The 14938-nt window shown below is 36.5% G+C and overlaps 1 protein-coding gene across 2 annotated transcripts in view; it reads left to right on the top strand.

Moving 5' to 3' along the window:
* Nucleotides 1-11024, top strand: part of OR6M1 (olfactory receptor family 6 subfamily M member 1) — an 86768-nt gene extending 75744 nt beyond the window's left edge. For both annotated transcript variants that reach the window (XM_070623333.1, XM_070623332.1), the window contains one exon: nucleotides 8005-11024. In XM_070623333.1, coding sequence (XP_070479434.1) covers nucleotides 8035-8982 — 948 coding nt within the window. In that variant the 5' untranslated portion in view covers nucleotides 8005-8034 and the 3' untranslated portion in view covers nucleotides 8983-11024. The remainder of the gene's footprint in view (nucleotides 1-8004) is intronic.
* The last annotated feature ends 3914 nt before the right edge of the window (nucleotides 11025-14938 follow it).

Below are 14938 nucleotides of genomic sequence, written 5' to 3'. Positions count from 1 at the left end.
AGTGTTGCACTCCTCAGTCTCATGTGCCTCCTCTTCACCCCATTGGTGAAGGAGGGAGTCCTGCCCTAGGGTTCTGGGGATGGCCGAACATATGATACTCATTATTAGACAGATAAGATTAACAGTAGTTTATTAGTCACATATGTTTACAGCTGAGGGAGGGGGATATCACATGCCACGAGGACCAGGTGGGGTTTGCACTTTCATATTTATATATATGAATCTTCCTGACATATATATATGAGGAAGAAAAGCTGATAGGGAGAAAATGGGATCAATCATAGACTGGAGATCTGGATGAGGCCATGGAGGAAGTGTATAGGAACTGAGGGGGAGCAGAATGCCCCACCCTAGAATGTGTCACTTTGGCATGTGGATTATTTTGAGCTGAAGACAACTGGGGCCCAGCAGACTCAGGAAAAGCTTTCTACCTCCCCCTTTACTGCCTACAAGAATTTAGATTAGATAGGGAGTCTGTACAAGGAAGAGAGCTACTATCAGAGATAACTTTTTATATCAGAAAGACTTACCTACATGATACAGCAAATGTTTTTTAACCAAATATTTGAGTTTCCCATCTTCCTGTGAATTGTCTTCCTCCCCTTTGAAGCCCCAGGCCCCAACCCCTTTCTTCTTAGCTCAAGATGACATATAATATCAATTACCCCATATTTTTAGGGGGCTCCTCCATGTACAAAATTTGTTTTTCTCCTGTTAATCTGTCATATGTTAATTTAATTATTAGACCAGCCAAAGACCCTAGAAGGGAGGAAGGGAAAGTTTTTCACCCCTATAGAAGAACTGTAAAGTTGAGAGATTGAATCTTGGAGTTTGAGATTTCAGAGATTAAGTCTGTGTAATGGCAAAATCCAGGTTATAATAATGGAGCTGATGATTTAAGAGGAATGCAGGTAATACTCATTGAGAAATTAAGAAATTCAAATTTTAGTGTTTTATGAGCTATTCACATAAATATTAAGGTTTCCCATAATGATAGCAATTCTTAGGATGAAGTGGAAGACCATGAACCACTGAAAAAGTGTTTACTAAATGTGTCACCAATGATTTTCATATTTTCAAATTCAATACAAAACTGCTCCATTATTGTCTTATTTGAACACTCTATGGCTGATGTTTACCTCTTTCTTGAAACTCAGGCAATAGACGGCAGAAACAAGAAAAACTTACAAGATTGTATAATATGAGCCTTGAAGGAGTTTTACCAAAAATCCAAAGAATAGTGATTTGAAAGTAAAAATTGGGAGCAAAGTAACACCACCAACAACAGCAAAAGTAATAATAAGCCACCCCTCCAGCTGTGCACCCCTACCCTCCGGCACATGGAAAGGAGGATGGGAGAGGGTAAAAGCTTTCTCTGAGTCTGCTGGACTCACTTGAAAGAGCCTCAGCGCAATCAGTGTCCTCAAGTGAAAGTCAGATTTACGCTAAGATAAAAAGTCACAGTGTTTTTGGGCAAGAGAAGAATGTTTAAAGGAATGTTTATTGCAAATATTTCTATATATCCTAGAGAATAGTGGAAGTCTATGGCCAGCCTGCAGCTGTGGGAACTAAGTCAGAAGGATGGAAGAACGAAGCTGAACTTGGCTGAGACCAGTACAAGGGCTTTTCCTTTGGAACAGGGACAGGACAGGGATGACAAACATGGAATCTACTATAGCTATCTGGAACCTTAAAAAAACTTTCAAAAAAAATTCTACACTGATTTAGACAGAGGTACTACATGATATCTGAGATGCTAGAATATTCATTGTTGGAGAATATTTTCTATTGTATCAATAACTTAAGAAGAATGAAAAGTTTTCTGTTTTTACTTTGTTTGTAGTTTTTTTAGTAAGTATTCCTTTTCTTTTAAGTGGATAAAGCAAAATACCTGAGGAAATCCCCAAGGAGCCCCTAACAGGTCTACTTGGCACCTTCTAAAACTTTATAATTGTGATTAGGTAGTTCAGAACCAACATTCTTTTATAACAATATTATTAACGAACTTCTTTTGACCCGTATTCCCAAGAGCTGTTCTTCTCTAAAACTCTAAGGCAAAAAACATAGTTCATCCACTTAGGAAAAAAAATGTGTACAAGAAAAGAAGCTTTATTTTATAGAGAAAAAGAAAAGCGTAACCCAAAAACTATACTGAGTTTCCTCCTCTGAGCCATCAGTTAATGAGGATGCTGTAAGAAGGATTCTGCATCACCCACGTCTAGATGAGTTAGTGGTAGGAGATTCTATATCCAAAACAGCCCAGTTATTAAGAAATTACAATGATTGAGAATTAACCAAAGAGACAAAACATAGCTTTCTTGCATGGGGAAAAACACCTCAGAATTGAGAATCAGTAATTTTGTAGGATAAATTTTTTAGGTGGAGCCAGAGAAGATTTACTCTAATCTGGTTATGACTGATTTATTCCTGCAACTATTTCAAACCACTTAACACAACTGCTTTGTTCTCTATCTGCAAAAACAGAACAGAATTTGTGTTGTGCTCACCTGACTGGGATGATGTGGGGCATGGAGAATATCTAGATCTTAGAGGTTTTGAGGGCTGTCATAGCAAAAATAAAAAAAGATCAATATTTGGTCTGTAAGGTCAGTATGTGAGAGTGTATTTGGAAGTTACAAAAACAGAATTTTCCATTCCGGATAGGAACTTTCTGTTTAGCCAGTGCCAAAGCAAGATAGTGATTTCCCAATCACTGAAGTCGTCCAAGCAACAGCTAGGTGCATATGTGATGAGGATGCTAATCAGAAGCAGCCATATTGGGGTTAGGTGGTTCAGTGATCTAGGAAGGTTTCTTTTATCTTTGAGAGATATTTCCGTGAACTAGAAATAGGAATAGAATTGTAAAGTAAAAATTCAAAGTGTAATGCTTAGAATTGATTCATGCATACATAATAACGTTTAAGCCTCTTACTATGTCTGCACGTGAAAAACATGTTGGCAGAATTTTACATCATCTATACAGTTGGTGAAATGTAAGTATACTTTTTCATGTAGGTATTATCTATTAAGACATCACTTTTGTTTAATTTATTTTTCTGCATATAGTCTTTCTGACCTGTCAATATTCTTAGTGCAGTCAGATATCAATCTGGGGCAATTCAGATAATGTATGCATTGAAAATCTTGCTCAGTTACAAATTAAATTTTTCATAATTTATTGTTATTTATTCAGATATGAAACAACTAGCTTTAATTGTTGATCTCCTTTAAGTCCATCTCAATCCTTTCTGAATGGAGTCATATTTTTTAGCAAGAATCTGTTAGGCATTGTCACATGTATGATTTAATTTAAACTTCACAGCAGCTCGTCTTGAATGTTATACTTATCTTCATTTCTCAGATGAAGAAGCTATGACAAAGTTGAAGAATTTAATCTAACAAAACTAAAAGTGGTAAAAACTGGGACTGGATTCCAGTTTTTCTAACTTCCTACATTAATCTAATTAATACTTGAATCTTAAAATGTGAAGTGTAACTTGCCTGTTGAACAATCTTGTAAAAATAATAATACAAAATACACACAAAACAGACAACAGGATGCCTCATACAGAAAGTTCACATGAGATTTCCTATGATATTATATTGGTATATGTATTCATGTTTAGACACTTCTGTGCAGTAATTTACAGAATCATTGGGAAATTGTTTACTAGGAAATAAAAAACGTTAGAATCCTTGAGGTGGGGAAGAGAGTTGAAAAAGAAACTGGTAGCAGGACTCTAAGACATTGAATGGACCCTATAAATATGTAGTCCAACATTCTAATTTTACAGACAAGAAAATTGAAGTCTAGAATATAAAAGGAGACTTTAAAAAATGGCGGTTTAATCTTGTTAAACCATCAGCTGCCCAGCCTCAGGTATGACGTAGAACTATTACTTCGGAAAAAGTACTTGGGAAAGCGATCTATAAGTGATTTTATGTTATCAGCTGCTTTAGTAAGGTAAAAGTTAATATTATAAGACCAAGTCTTTCAACATCCATTTGTGATAAAAACTCTTAAGAAAGTTGGAATAGGGGGAAGATACCTCAACACAATAAAGGCCATGTGTGACAAAACCTGCAGCTAACATCACACTCAATGGTGAAAAGCTGAAAGCTTTTCCTCTAAGGTCAGGATCAAGACAAGGACGTCCACACTCACCAATTTTATTCAACATACAGTAATTAGGGAAAAAAAGAAATAAAAGACATCGAAATGAGAAAGAAAGAAGTAAGACTGTCACTATTTGCAGATGACATGATAAAATATGTAGAAAACCCTAAAGACACCACCAAAAAACTGTTAGAACCAATAAATGAATTCAGTAAAGTTTCAGGATACAAAATCAATGTACAGAAATCTGTGGCATTTCTATACACTAATAAACTATCAAAAAGAAAAATTAAGAAAACAATTCCATTCATAATTGCGTCAAAAAAGAATAAAATACCTAGAAATAAATTTAACCATGGAGGTAAAATATCTGCTACACTGAAAACTATAAAACACTGAGGAAACAAATTGAAGAAGACACAATTAAACGGAAGAACATTTCATGCTCATGGATTGAAAGAATTAATTTTGTTAAAATGTCCATACTACCCAAAGCAATCTATAGATTCAATGCAATCCCTATCAAAATTCCAATGGCATTTTTCACAGAACTAGACAAATAATTCTAAAATTTGTGTGGAAGCACAAAGACCCCAAACAGCCAAAGAAATCCTGAGAAAGAACATAGCTCGAGGCATCACATCCCCTGATTTCAAACTATATTACAAAGCTATAGTCATCAAAACAGTATGATATTGGCATAAAAACAGACACATCAATCAATAGAAGAGAACAGAAAGCCCAGAAAAAACCCACACATATGTGGACATTTAATTAACTACAGAGGAGCCAAGAATATACAGTAGGGAAAGGATATCTCTTCAATAAATGTTGTTGGGAAAACTAGATAGCCATATGCAAAAGAATGAAACTAGACCACTATCTTACACCACACACAAAATTAACTCAAAGTGGATTAAACAATTGAATATAAGACCTGAAACCATAAAATTCCTAGAAGAAATCATAGGTGGTTAGCATCACGTTTTTCAGATCTGACTCCAAAGGCAAGGGAAACAAAAGCAAAAATAAACAAGTGGGACTTCATCAAACTAAAAAGTTTCTGCACAATGAAGGAAACCATCAACAAAATGAAAAGGCAGTCTACTGATTGGAAGGAGATATTTGCAAATTATATACCTGATAAGGAGTTAATATCCAAAATATATAAAGAACTCATACAACTCAAGAACGAAAAAACAAATTACTTGATTAAAAAAATGGGCAGAGGATCTGAATAGACATTTTTCCAAAGAAGACATACTGATGATCAACAGGCATGTGAAAAAATGCTTGGCATTACTAATTATCAGAGAAATGCAAATCAAAACCACAATGAGGTATCACTTCACATCTGTTAGAATGGCTATTACCAAAAAAAACAAGAAATAACTAGTGTTGGAGAGGACATAGAGAAAAAGGAATCCTTGTACACTGTTAGTGGGAATGTAAATCGATGTGGCTGCTATGGATAACAGTATGGAGATTCCTCAAAAAACTAAAAATAGAACTTCCATATGATCTAGCTATTCCACTTCTGAGTATTAATCCAAAGAATAGGAAAACACTAATGTAAAAAGATATATGCACCCTATGTTCATTGCAAGATTATTTACAATAGCCAAGATATGGAAACAACCTAAGTGTCTACCGATGGACGAATAGATAAAGAAGTTGTAGTATATACATACAATGGAATACTACTCCACTATAAAAAAAGAAGGAACTCTTGCCAGTTGCAATAATATGGACGGACCTTGAGGGTATTATATTAAGTGAAAAAAGTCAGATGAAGAAAGACAAATACCATATGATTTCACTTATATGTGGAATCCGAAAAACAAAAAAATGAACAATCAAACAAAAACAAACTCACGATACAGAGAACAGAATAGTGGTTACCAGAGGGGAAGGGAGTTAGGGGGTGGGTGAAATGGGTGAAGGAGGTCAGTTATATGGTGATGGATGGTAACTGGACTTATGGTGGTGATCACTTTGTAGTGTATACAAATGTCAAATTATATTGCTGCACACCTGGAACTTGTATAATGTTATATACCAATTTTACCTCAGTGATCAAAAAAACTAACTCTTTCTTGGATTATTATGTTGTGATAGAAACAGAACAAATATCCTATTGGAAGGTAAGCATATTCTAAGGAATAATAAGGTAATTGCACAAAGATGACTACTGTGCAAGAATATTTATTTGATCATTATCTATATAAGGAAAAAATGTTTACCATCTAAATTACCAACACTAAGCAACTGGCTAAATACATTATGGACCCATCCATAGAATCAAACACTGTTTGACCCTTAAAAATGATTTTGTAAAGGAAATTCTTGGTGATGCTGGATGTGTCTGTTACCTTGGTTGTGATGTTGGTATCATGGGTGTTTGTATATGTCCAAACTTGTCAAATTGTAGACCTTAAATATATACATTTCTTTGTATTTCAATTATACCTCAAAAAGTCTGTTTTTAAAAAATGATTGTGTAGATTTCTAATAATTGACATGGAAAGATTATTATAAAAAAGAAAAATAAGAAAAAGCTGGTTATACAATAATATGTTAGCATGATTTATTTTAGATACATATGTATGTAATTTGAAAAGGACTGGAAATATATATACAGTCATGCACTGCACAATGATGTTTCAGTCAACAACAGACCACATATACGACAGTGGTCCCATAAGATTAGCACCACATAGCCTAGGTGTGTAGTAGGCTACACCATCTAGGTTTGTGTAAGTGCACTCTATGATGTTTGCACAACAACAAATCATCTAACAACACGTTTCTCAGAACATATCCATGTCATTAAACAACACATGACTGTACACCAAAATGTTGTCACTGTATCTCTAACAGGTTTGATTACATTTTATAATTTTCTTTTTTGCATTTGCATTTTCTAATTCTTTGCACTGAAAAATGCACTTTTGTAACAGGAAAACTTTCAAATAAAAAATGAAATAGAAAGGAAAGCTTTTTTATCTTGGGGAAGGGGTAGAAGAGAAGGTGGGAAAAGGAAAATGAGGGCATCAGCTGTAACTTATTTATTAAGGAAGAGAGAGCTAAGTGAAATCTAGACAAAGGTTTTATGATTTCAACTGATCAAGTAAATTGAGTAAGCTGAATTACCTCTACTTTACCTCCCTGTGTGTAATTTGTACCTCTCTGACTTTATCACATTGTATAATGTTCTCTTAAATAATCAGGCAGATATATGATGTAAATATCACACACTTCATAGAACTTGCAGGAAGTAGGTTTTGGACACAGGGCATAATCTAATGAGAAGAAACCCATTATTCCCTTTTGATGTGTCATCTAAGTTATTAGTGGGAACCATATGTCATTGTTCCTTTCAGAAATCCCTGATCTGTTTCCAGAGATCTATATATGCCAGGAAAAGAATTTAAGAATTGGGAGACTCTGGAGATCACCAAATATCAGAAAAAAATAAATCAACCTGTATCTCTTACTCGTGGCAGGTCACTAAGGTCAACTGCCAAACTTTCAGTGATTGTAAACTTCAGAATAATAGGAAGGAGTTCTAGTTAAAGTATGAGTGTGTATATTAGCACATTTTTAGCTGGGAAAATGAAGCTTAACAAGTTGAAAAGAAGAGAAATTTTATTTAATGAGAAGGAAGCTGACAGGTTTTTTTTAATCCAGTCTTATCCCTTCATTTTACAGAAAAAATTGTGTCTAAATGACATTTGACTTTCCCAAGCTTGCACAACAGTGACTTTCAGATGAAGGACTATATCCCATGAGTCATCTCCCAAAATAAGGCAGTTCCCACAATAAATTTTCAACAGATATTTATAAAATTACTTTCTAGGCTGATTTTCCTTTTCTTGTTTCTTCAGAGAGATCATGCCCACCACATAGTAACAGCCATGGGAAATTGGAGCACAGTGACCGAATTCACCCTGACTGCCTTCCCAGCTTTCCTGGAGCTTCGGATACTCCTCTTTGTGGTTCTCCTGTTGACTTACACCTTAACGGCAACAGGAAACATTATCATCCTCTCCCTAATATGGACTGATAACCGCCTTCAAACTCCAATGTATTTTTTTCTCAGTAATTTGTCATTTTTGGACATTTTATTCACAACTACTATTGTCCCAAAGTTACTAGCTTGCCTGTTAGAAGAGAAGAAAACCATACCTTTTGCTGGCTGCATCATCCAAGTTTATTTCTACTTCTTTCTGGGGACAGTGGAATTTATCCTCCTGGCAGTGATGTCCTTTGACCGCTACGTGGCCATCTGTAACCCCCTGCGCTACACCATCATCATGAACAGCAGGACCTGCCTCCTGCTGGTTCTGGGCTGCTGGCTGGGAGCCTTTCTGTCTGTGTTGGTACCAATCATTGTAGTGACAAGGCTACCTTATTGTAGCAAAGAAATCAATCACTTTTTCTGTGACATTGCTCCTCTTCTACAAGCGGCCTGTGTAGATACTCACCTCATTGAGAAGATGAACTTTCTCCTATCTGCCCTTGTCATCTTGAGTTCCCTAGCGTTCACTACTGGGTCCTACACCTACATCATTTCTACCATTCTGCATATCCCGTCTGCCCAAGGCCGTGAAAAAGCTTTTTCTACCTGCGCTTCTCACATCACTGTCGTCTCCATTGCTTACGGGAGCAACATCTTTGTATATGTGAGACCCAATCAGAACTATTCACTGAATTTTGACAAGATAGCTGCTATCCTCATTACAGTAGTGACCCCTCTTCTGAACCCTTTTATTTATAGCTTGAGGAATGAAAAGGTGAAAGAAGTGTTGAGAGAGGCAATGGACAGAATCATGTCCTTGATACTAAGGAAAACTAGACGTTAGCGTTTAGTATATCACACATCATTTCTTATCTTCAACACATTCATTCTGCACGAATATTGTGCCATGTCAGCATATCAGAAGCCTGAGACTGTGTCAACAGGATGAGCAATGCCACACCAACCTGGAAAAAAAAATCTAATCCATGAACTATCTTGTATATGCATAGCTTAAAGCAGTGAAAAGTTACCTAACTGGGATTCAGAGGTCTCCAAATCTAGCCTTGGCTAAATCAGTTTATTTTGCAGATAACTGTCACCACGTCAAACTTATCTGAGCCTCAATGTCTCCAACTCTAAATGAAATAATAGATAATAAAGTATCACTATTTGTAGTGAGACCTATAAAGTTAGAGAATTTTAACTTCTTGGTAGGCATTCAAATATTTCGAGAGACTCAGTTTTCACCTCTATTAGCCAGATCAAATAAATATCATGTGAGAAGTGAGGGCAAAAGAGGTATGACTCAGGATATTAAGCCTCTGGCTATAAACTTGAGTGAAAGGTGGAGATATTTGATGAGAAAAGGAACATCAAAAGGGTGGGTTAGTGGTAGATCGATTGAATTGGAAACTGCTGTGGAACATCTAATTATAAGTTAAGGTTTAGAAAAGATATATGAGCTAGAAATATAGTTCAGGCAATCATCAAATATATTAATGATAATTCTAGCCATAGAAGTGGCTGAGATCACCAAGATGATAACAAAAGGAGATAACCCACTAATTAGATTAAGGATGGGTGACCAAAGAGAAGAAAAACCAGGAGAGTATGATACTATGAAATAGGACAAAAAACAAGGGGGAAATGTTTCAAGTAGCATGGTGAAGAAGTAAAAGTATCTATTGCGTTTGGTAACAGCAGCTCATGAATGACTTCGCAAAATGTTTAATAGAATTTGTGGGATAAAAGCCAAAGTAGAGCAGGTAGAATAGTATGTAGATATAAAGAAATGGAGAATATAAATACAGACAACACTTTGAAGAAGACTGGCTGAGAATACAAGAGTATTGTGATATGAAAGAAACATGGGTTGGAAAATATTATTCTCTACTAGGAGATGTGTTTGCTTTTTAAAAATATTGATCGAAGGAGCACGGTAGTGGAGATAGACTGAGGCTACAGGAGAGCAAGGAATGACCAAGATGATGGGTAACCTGAGTTGGTCCAAGGTGATGACATCAGGAGCATTAGTGGGAGGATAGTTGTTGGCAGAAGTTTGTATTACCTACTGATAATTAGGAATGGATGAATCCAGAAGTGGAACCATGCCAAGTAACAACAAGGTGCAAATTGTCACAGTCTTTTTCGATAAATGGCCCAAAACAAAACTTAAGAAAACATGGAGGCCTAGCACCTGACTTCAGATAGGAAATTACTAAAGAAACTGTAACTTTAATGATGTGTTCAGAGTAGAGCAAAAGAATTAAGTCCATCATTGAGTAATGTAATGTATTAATGTACACAGGTAAAAGGAAATCATTCATTCATCCATTTACCAAATATTGCTTGAGCACCCACTATGTACCAATGTACAGAACAGACAAAATCTCTGCCCCTAATGAGTTTAAATTATACTAAGGGGAGACATGCAATAAGCAAAATATAGAGAGAAATTTTATGAAAAGTTACAAGGTGACAAAAGTTATGGAGAAAAATAAAGCAAAGAAAGAGAATATGGAGTTTTGGGGATGGGGTGTCAATTTTAAATAAGGTGGCTAAGAAATTCTTTTCTGAGAAGGTGATGTCTGAATAAAGATGTGAAGGATATGAGAGTGTGAGCCATGTGGGTGTCTGGGAAAGGAGAACAAAGACCCCCAGGCTGCGGCAAGAGTGAGAGGTTGTGCTGTAGGAGTCAGTCACTGAGAGCAGAGACCACTGGAGAACCTCTGCTCCAGATTCCGAGGACCAACGTGAGCACCAAGATGGGAGCCGAGTCCATCAGCACATGCACTAGAACTGAAAACCAAAACGGGTAGAAGACTATACTAATCCTGTATTGCTAAGGACTTGGTAATTAAACACAGCCACATTAAAGCAATAAATATTGACTACAAGTGAGAAAATTTATTCTTAAGTAAAACCATACGTGATTTACCCATAGTGTTATTTTGATTTCTTTCGATGAATTCCTTTCATAAGTTTGAAGTTAAAGACTAATTTATATATACACATATTTTAAAAGAAACATCTGAAACAGGGACAGACCAAATGATTTTGTTGCTTAGTACACTAGTTCGCAAAATCTGATTCCCAGCCAGCATTAGCATCACCTGAGAACACGTTAGAAACGAAAATTCCTGGGCATCTCCCCAGACCCTTTGTATCTGAAACACCAGAGGTGAAGCCCAGAAATCTGTGTTTTAACAAGCTTTCCAGACAACACCGAAGTGAGCAAACATTTGAGAACCAAGGGCTTAGGGAGAGTCAGGCAGGTCACCAGTTACCCAGACACGCGTACCATTGCTATCGCTCAAAAAGAACTGTGATTAAATGTTGCCAGGAAACTTGCCTTAAAATGTACTTGATATCTGATTTTTTTTAAGTTATATAACTCAATATTATTAATATGATCACTATTATTATAGTTATCATTATTCTTATCATAGGTACTTAATTACATCTGTTAATTTATTGGTGTCAAATGATTGAATTAGCTACAAAACTGAGTTTGTTCCTGTCTATGGGGAAGTACTTTGCTGGAGTACTAGCGATAGCTGTTTACATGCTTTGCTTTTTATGAGCCTTGAGCACCCGGCAATGAAATAAGGAGGACTTTCAAAACAGAGTTCCCAACAGTTGTATTAAAAGCCAGATTTGTTGGTCCTTTTCTCAGTCACCTAATTCACTTGTGATCTAAATCTTCTCTCTGGTTTTTTCTGGATCTGGAAAAAAAAAAGAGAAAAGCTTTTGTTCAGTTATGTGGTTTAATTACCACTGTGTACATGATGATTTTCCCTCAGACTCATTCTTCGGTCATGTAGTCATTCACACACGATGTGTTGAGTACACTTATTGAATCAGTATGGCAGTCGCTGAATTGATATCTTCATTCTGACGTTTACTACTAATAGGATCCTGGGCAAGTTACTTAATCTCTCTGTACCTCAGCTTCCTTATTTATAAAATGAATTTTATAACAATTTCTATGCTATAGGCTTATTGGAAGATAAACTTGAAAACACTTTTCTCAGTGTATCACTGAATAAATATTAGCTGTCCTTTTTAGGACCCTGTGTAAAATGCTGTGGGAGGTGCCAAAGACACAAAGATAAGCAGGACATGATCTCTACTCCTAAGTAATTCATATTTTAATTTGAGAGAAAATGATACATAAGAAATATTATGAATGATACATTCTAAAAATAAAGGAATTAGTACTTCTGATTTTGGACATGGTGGAATAACAGAGATTTTATTTAACCTTTTGACTTCAGCAACTGGAAAATGGCAAAAATACATTAAGCAACAGTTTTCAGACATTGGACAACAAGCAGCACAGGATTGCGATCATTGAAAGAAGAGAAACAAAGTGAACCCTACACCTGCCCCAGCTTGCAGGCTGAACACAGTTTCTAGGCTACAGCACAGGCACCGAGCATTCAGAGGCTGGCGGTGTCTCTCAATTGAGCAGACAGTGGTCAGAGTTTGGGGAGGCCAGGTGACTTGCATTTGCAGGAAAGAGGACCAGAGATGAGAGAGTTGCATAGAAAGAGAACTCTGGAGGTATGCAGACTCCAGACTGAATATAGATCTAGGCATACATTTAAAGAATTACCTGAAGGTGGGAAGGATCCACAAGAAATCAGTAGGCCAAATAATTCCCAGTGACCACACAGGGATGGAAACAGTTTTTATTTCTAACGGCCTGAGTGGAGAGACCTTTTAATATGTGGGGCATTAGACACGGTAATGGGGATAAATTATCCTGGAACAAATGCAAACCTCGCTTTTTCTTGAAAGAGTTTTAAAACAAGACTTGAAAGGATCAACCCGATCCACAAGTAACTTAAGTGCCTCGGAGAACAAAGTCTAACACTCCTTAAAAGAGCACAACCAAATCCATGACTTAACAACGTAAAATACACAACATTCATCATCCAAATAAAAATTTTTAGGCATACAAAGAAGCAGGATATTGTGATACATAGACAGGTGGAAAGTCATCAAAAGGAATAAACCCAGAAGTGATGGGAATTATCAGGCAACAAATATTTAAATAGCTATTATAGATATGTTCCATTTGCCTGAGAATGTAGAATGTAAAGCGATTTAATGATTAAATTGTTAAAGTGATTAAAAGCATTTATTATATAAAAACTCTCACATGGTAGTCACCATCATAATCATTACCATCATCGTATCCATTCTCTTTGTTCTAAACTTTCATGACTTTTAAAAGTCTTTGTTTATTTGTATTATTTTATTTTTTGCTGACAACCATTATACTTAGATGAAACATTATACTTGGCCATGATGATACCGTATCCTCAAGGTGTTAGATAAAGAGCTTGGTAGGAAATTTTTTTGCCTGAAATGCAATATGCATGATCTGTAGACAAAACGCCCATAAAAACAGTTTTCATTAGTCCTTCTATCCTTTCTCTTGCACACAGGAATATATACAGGAGGCGGGACCCAAATTCCTATTGACCTCACCAATCTGTGGACACAGTGGAGGTCACAGTAATGGGCTCTTGCCCTTCTCACCCAGATGCATACCACAGGCTCTCACTCTCCTATGCAATTACTCCCACGTGTTTCTTGGCACCCCCAAGGGATGTTCCATGTGTGGTTACGAACTGTCACTTAAGATTCTCTGACTCTGGCTGTCCTTTGCTGATTTACACCACCTTTGAAGCCATTTGAAGGCATAGCTTTCTCATTGTCACTGCAGTCTATTCACTGTGTAAGAAAGCAGATGGCCACGACAAAGGAGCCATATTTCAATCATCCCAAAACAGTAAAGTATGGAAATGGTAGATATGCTACTCTGTTCTCTGGAACGCTAAGCTGTGTCCCAAGCATAAATTAGGAGAATCTCCATTATTCTTAATTCACCAGCTGGGCACAGATATAAGGCGGCTCATACCCCATGCCTCAGAGAGCCCTTCACTTTCTTCAAAGGGCCCTTCTGTTTATAGGATTTAAAAATGAATCGCATGGCTTGGGTAGACAAGCAATATCTGAAACAGACACCATGGTATCTTCGTCACCCTGCTGCTTCCCACAGGTACCCACCATCTCCAGCCAAAACTCCCACGTACATTGACGAATTTCTTTGCCCACTAGTGTGTCACGTATTCTTAGACTTCATCTGGGTGCTCTGATGGATTCAAGCCTAACAGAATTCAGGCAGCATCAATTGATTCAGTTGAACACATTTGAATATCTGAGATGACTTTGTGCTCTGAAGAACCCTCACATCCCTTCCAGCTCATGCAGCTGTTCTGTGAGTAAATTAAAGAAACCTTTAGCACAGTGTTGTACATGCTTGGTCCTGCCCTACAGAACACAGAGAGAAAGAACAGTAAGACCTTAAAGTTCTTCTAAATGGAATGTTCAAGCATGCCTCACAAGTTTGGAAGTAGTTAACATTTATTAGAAAAATTCTCTAAATACTGTTATATTTAGAAATTTAACTGCCCCTTTTTCAATATAATCAATTAAACATAGGAAAAAAAGGATTCAGTAATACATACATCTTAGTGGAAAACTGAAATTCCATTCTCTAATATAGTAATTTACTAGGCTGAGACCTTACTGCTAGAGATTATATGCTCTGGTTTTTAAATACATAATCACTTTTTTGTTTGTTTTCATGGTTAAGTACCATAAGGAAGTTATTGTTCCTCTTGGGGTTAAATTTGAAAATTGTTTCATTAGTAACACACTGCAACCACAAGGGGGAGTACAAGACACACACACACACACACACACACACACACACACGTCGCTGT

The sequence above is a fragment of the Equus przewalskii genome, chromosome 6, assembly GCF_037783145.1.
Source record: "Equus przewalskii isolate Varuska chromosome 6, EquPr2, whole genome shotgun sequence".
Classification (NCBI taxonomy): Eukaryota; Metazoa; Chordata; class Mammalia; order Perissodactyla; family Equidae; genus Equus; species Equus przewalskii.
Note: the sequence above shows the minus strand (reverse complement) of the source record. Positions and strands in the feature narration are given on the sequence as shown.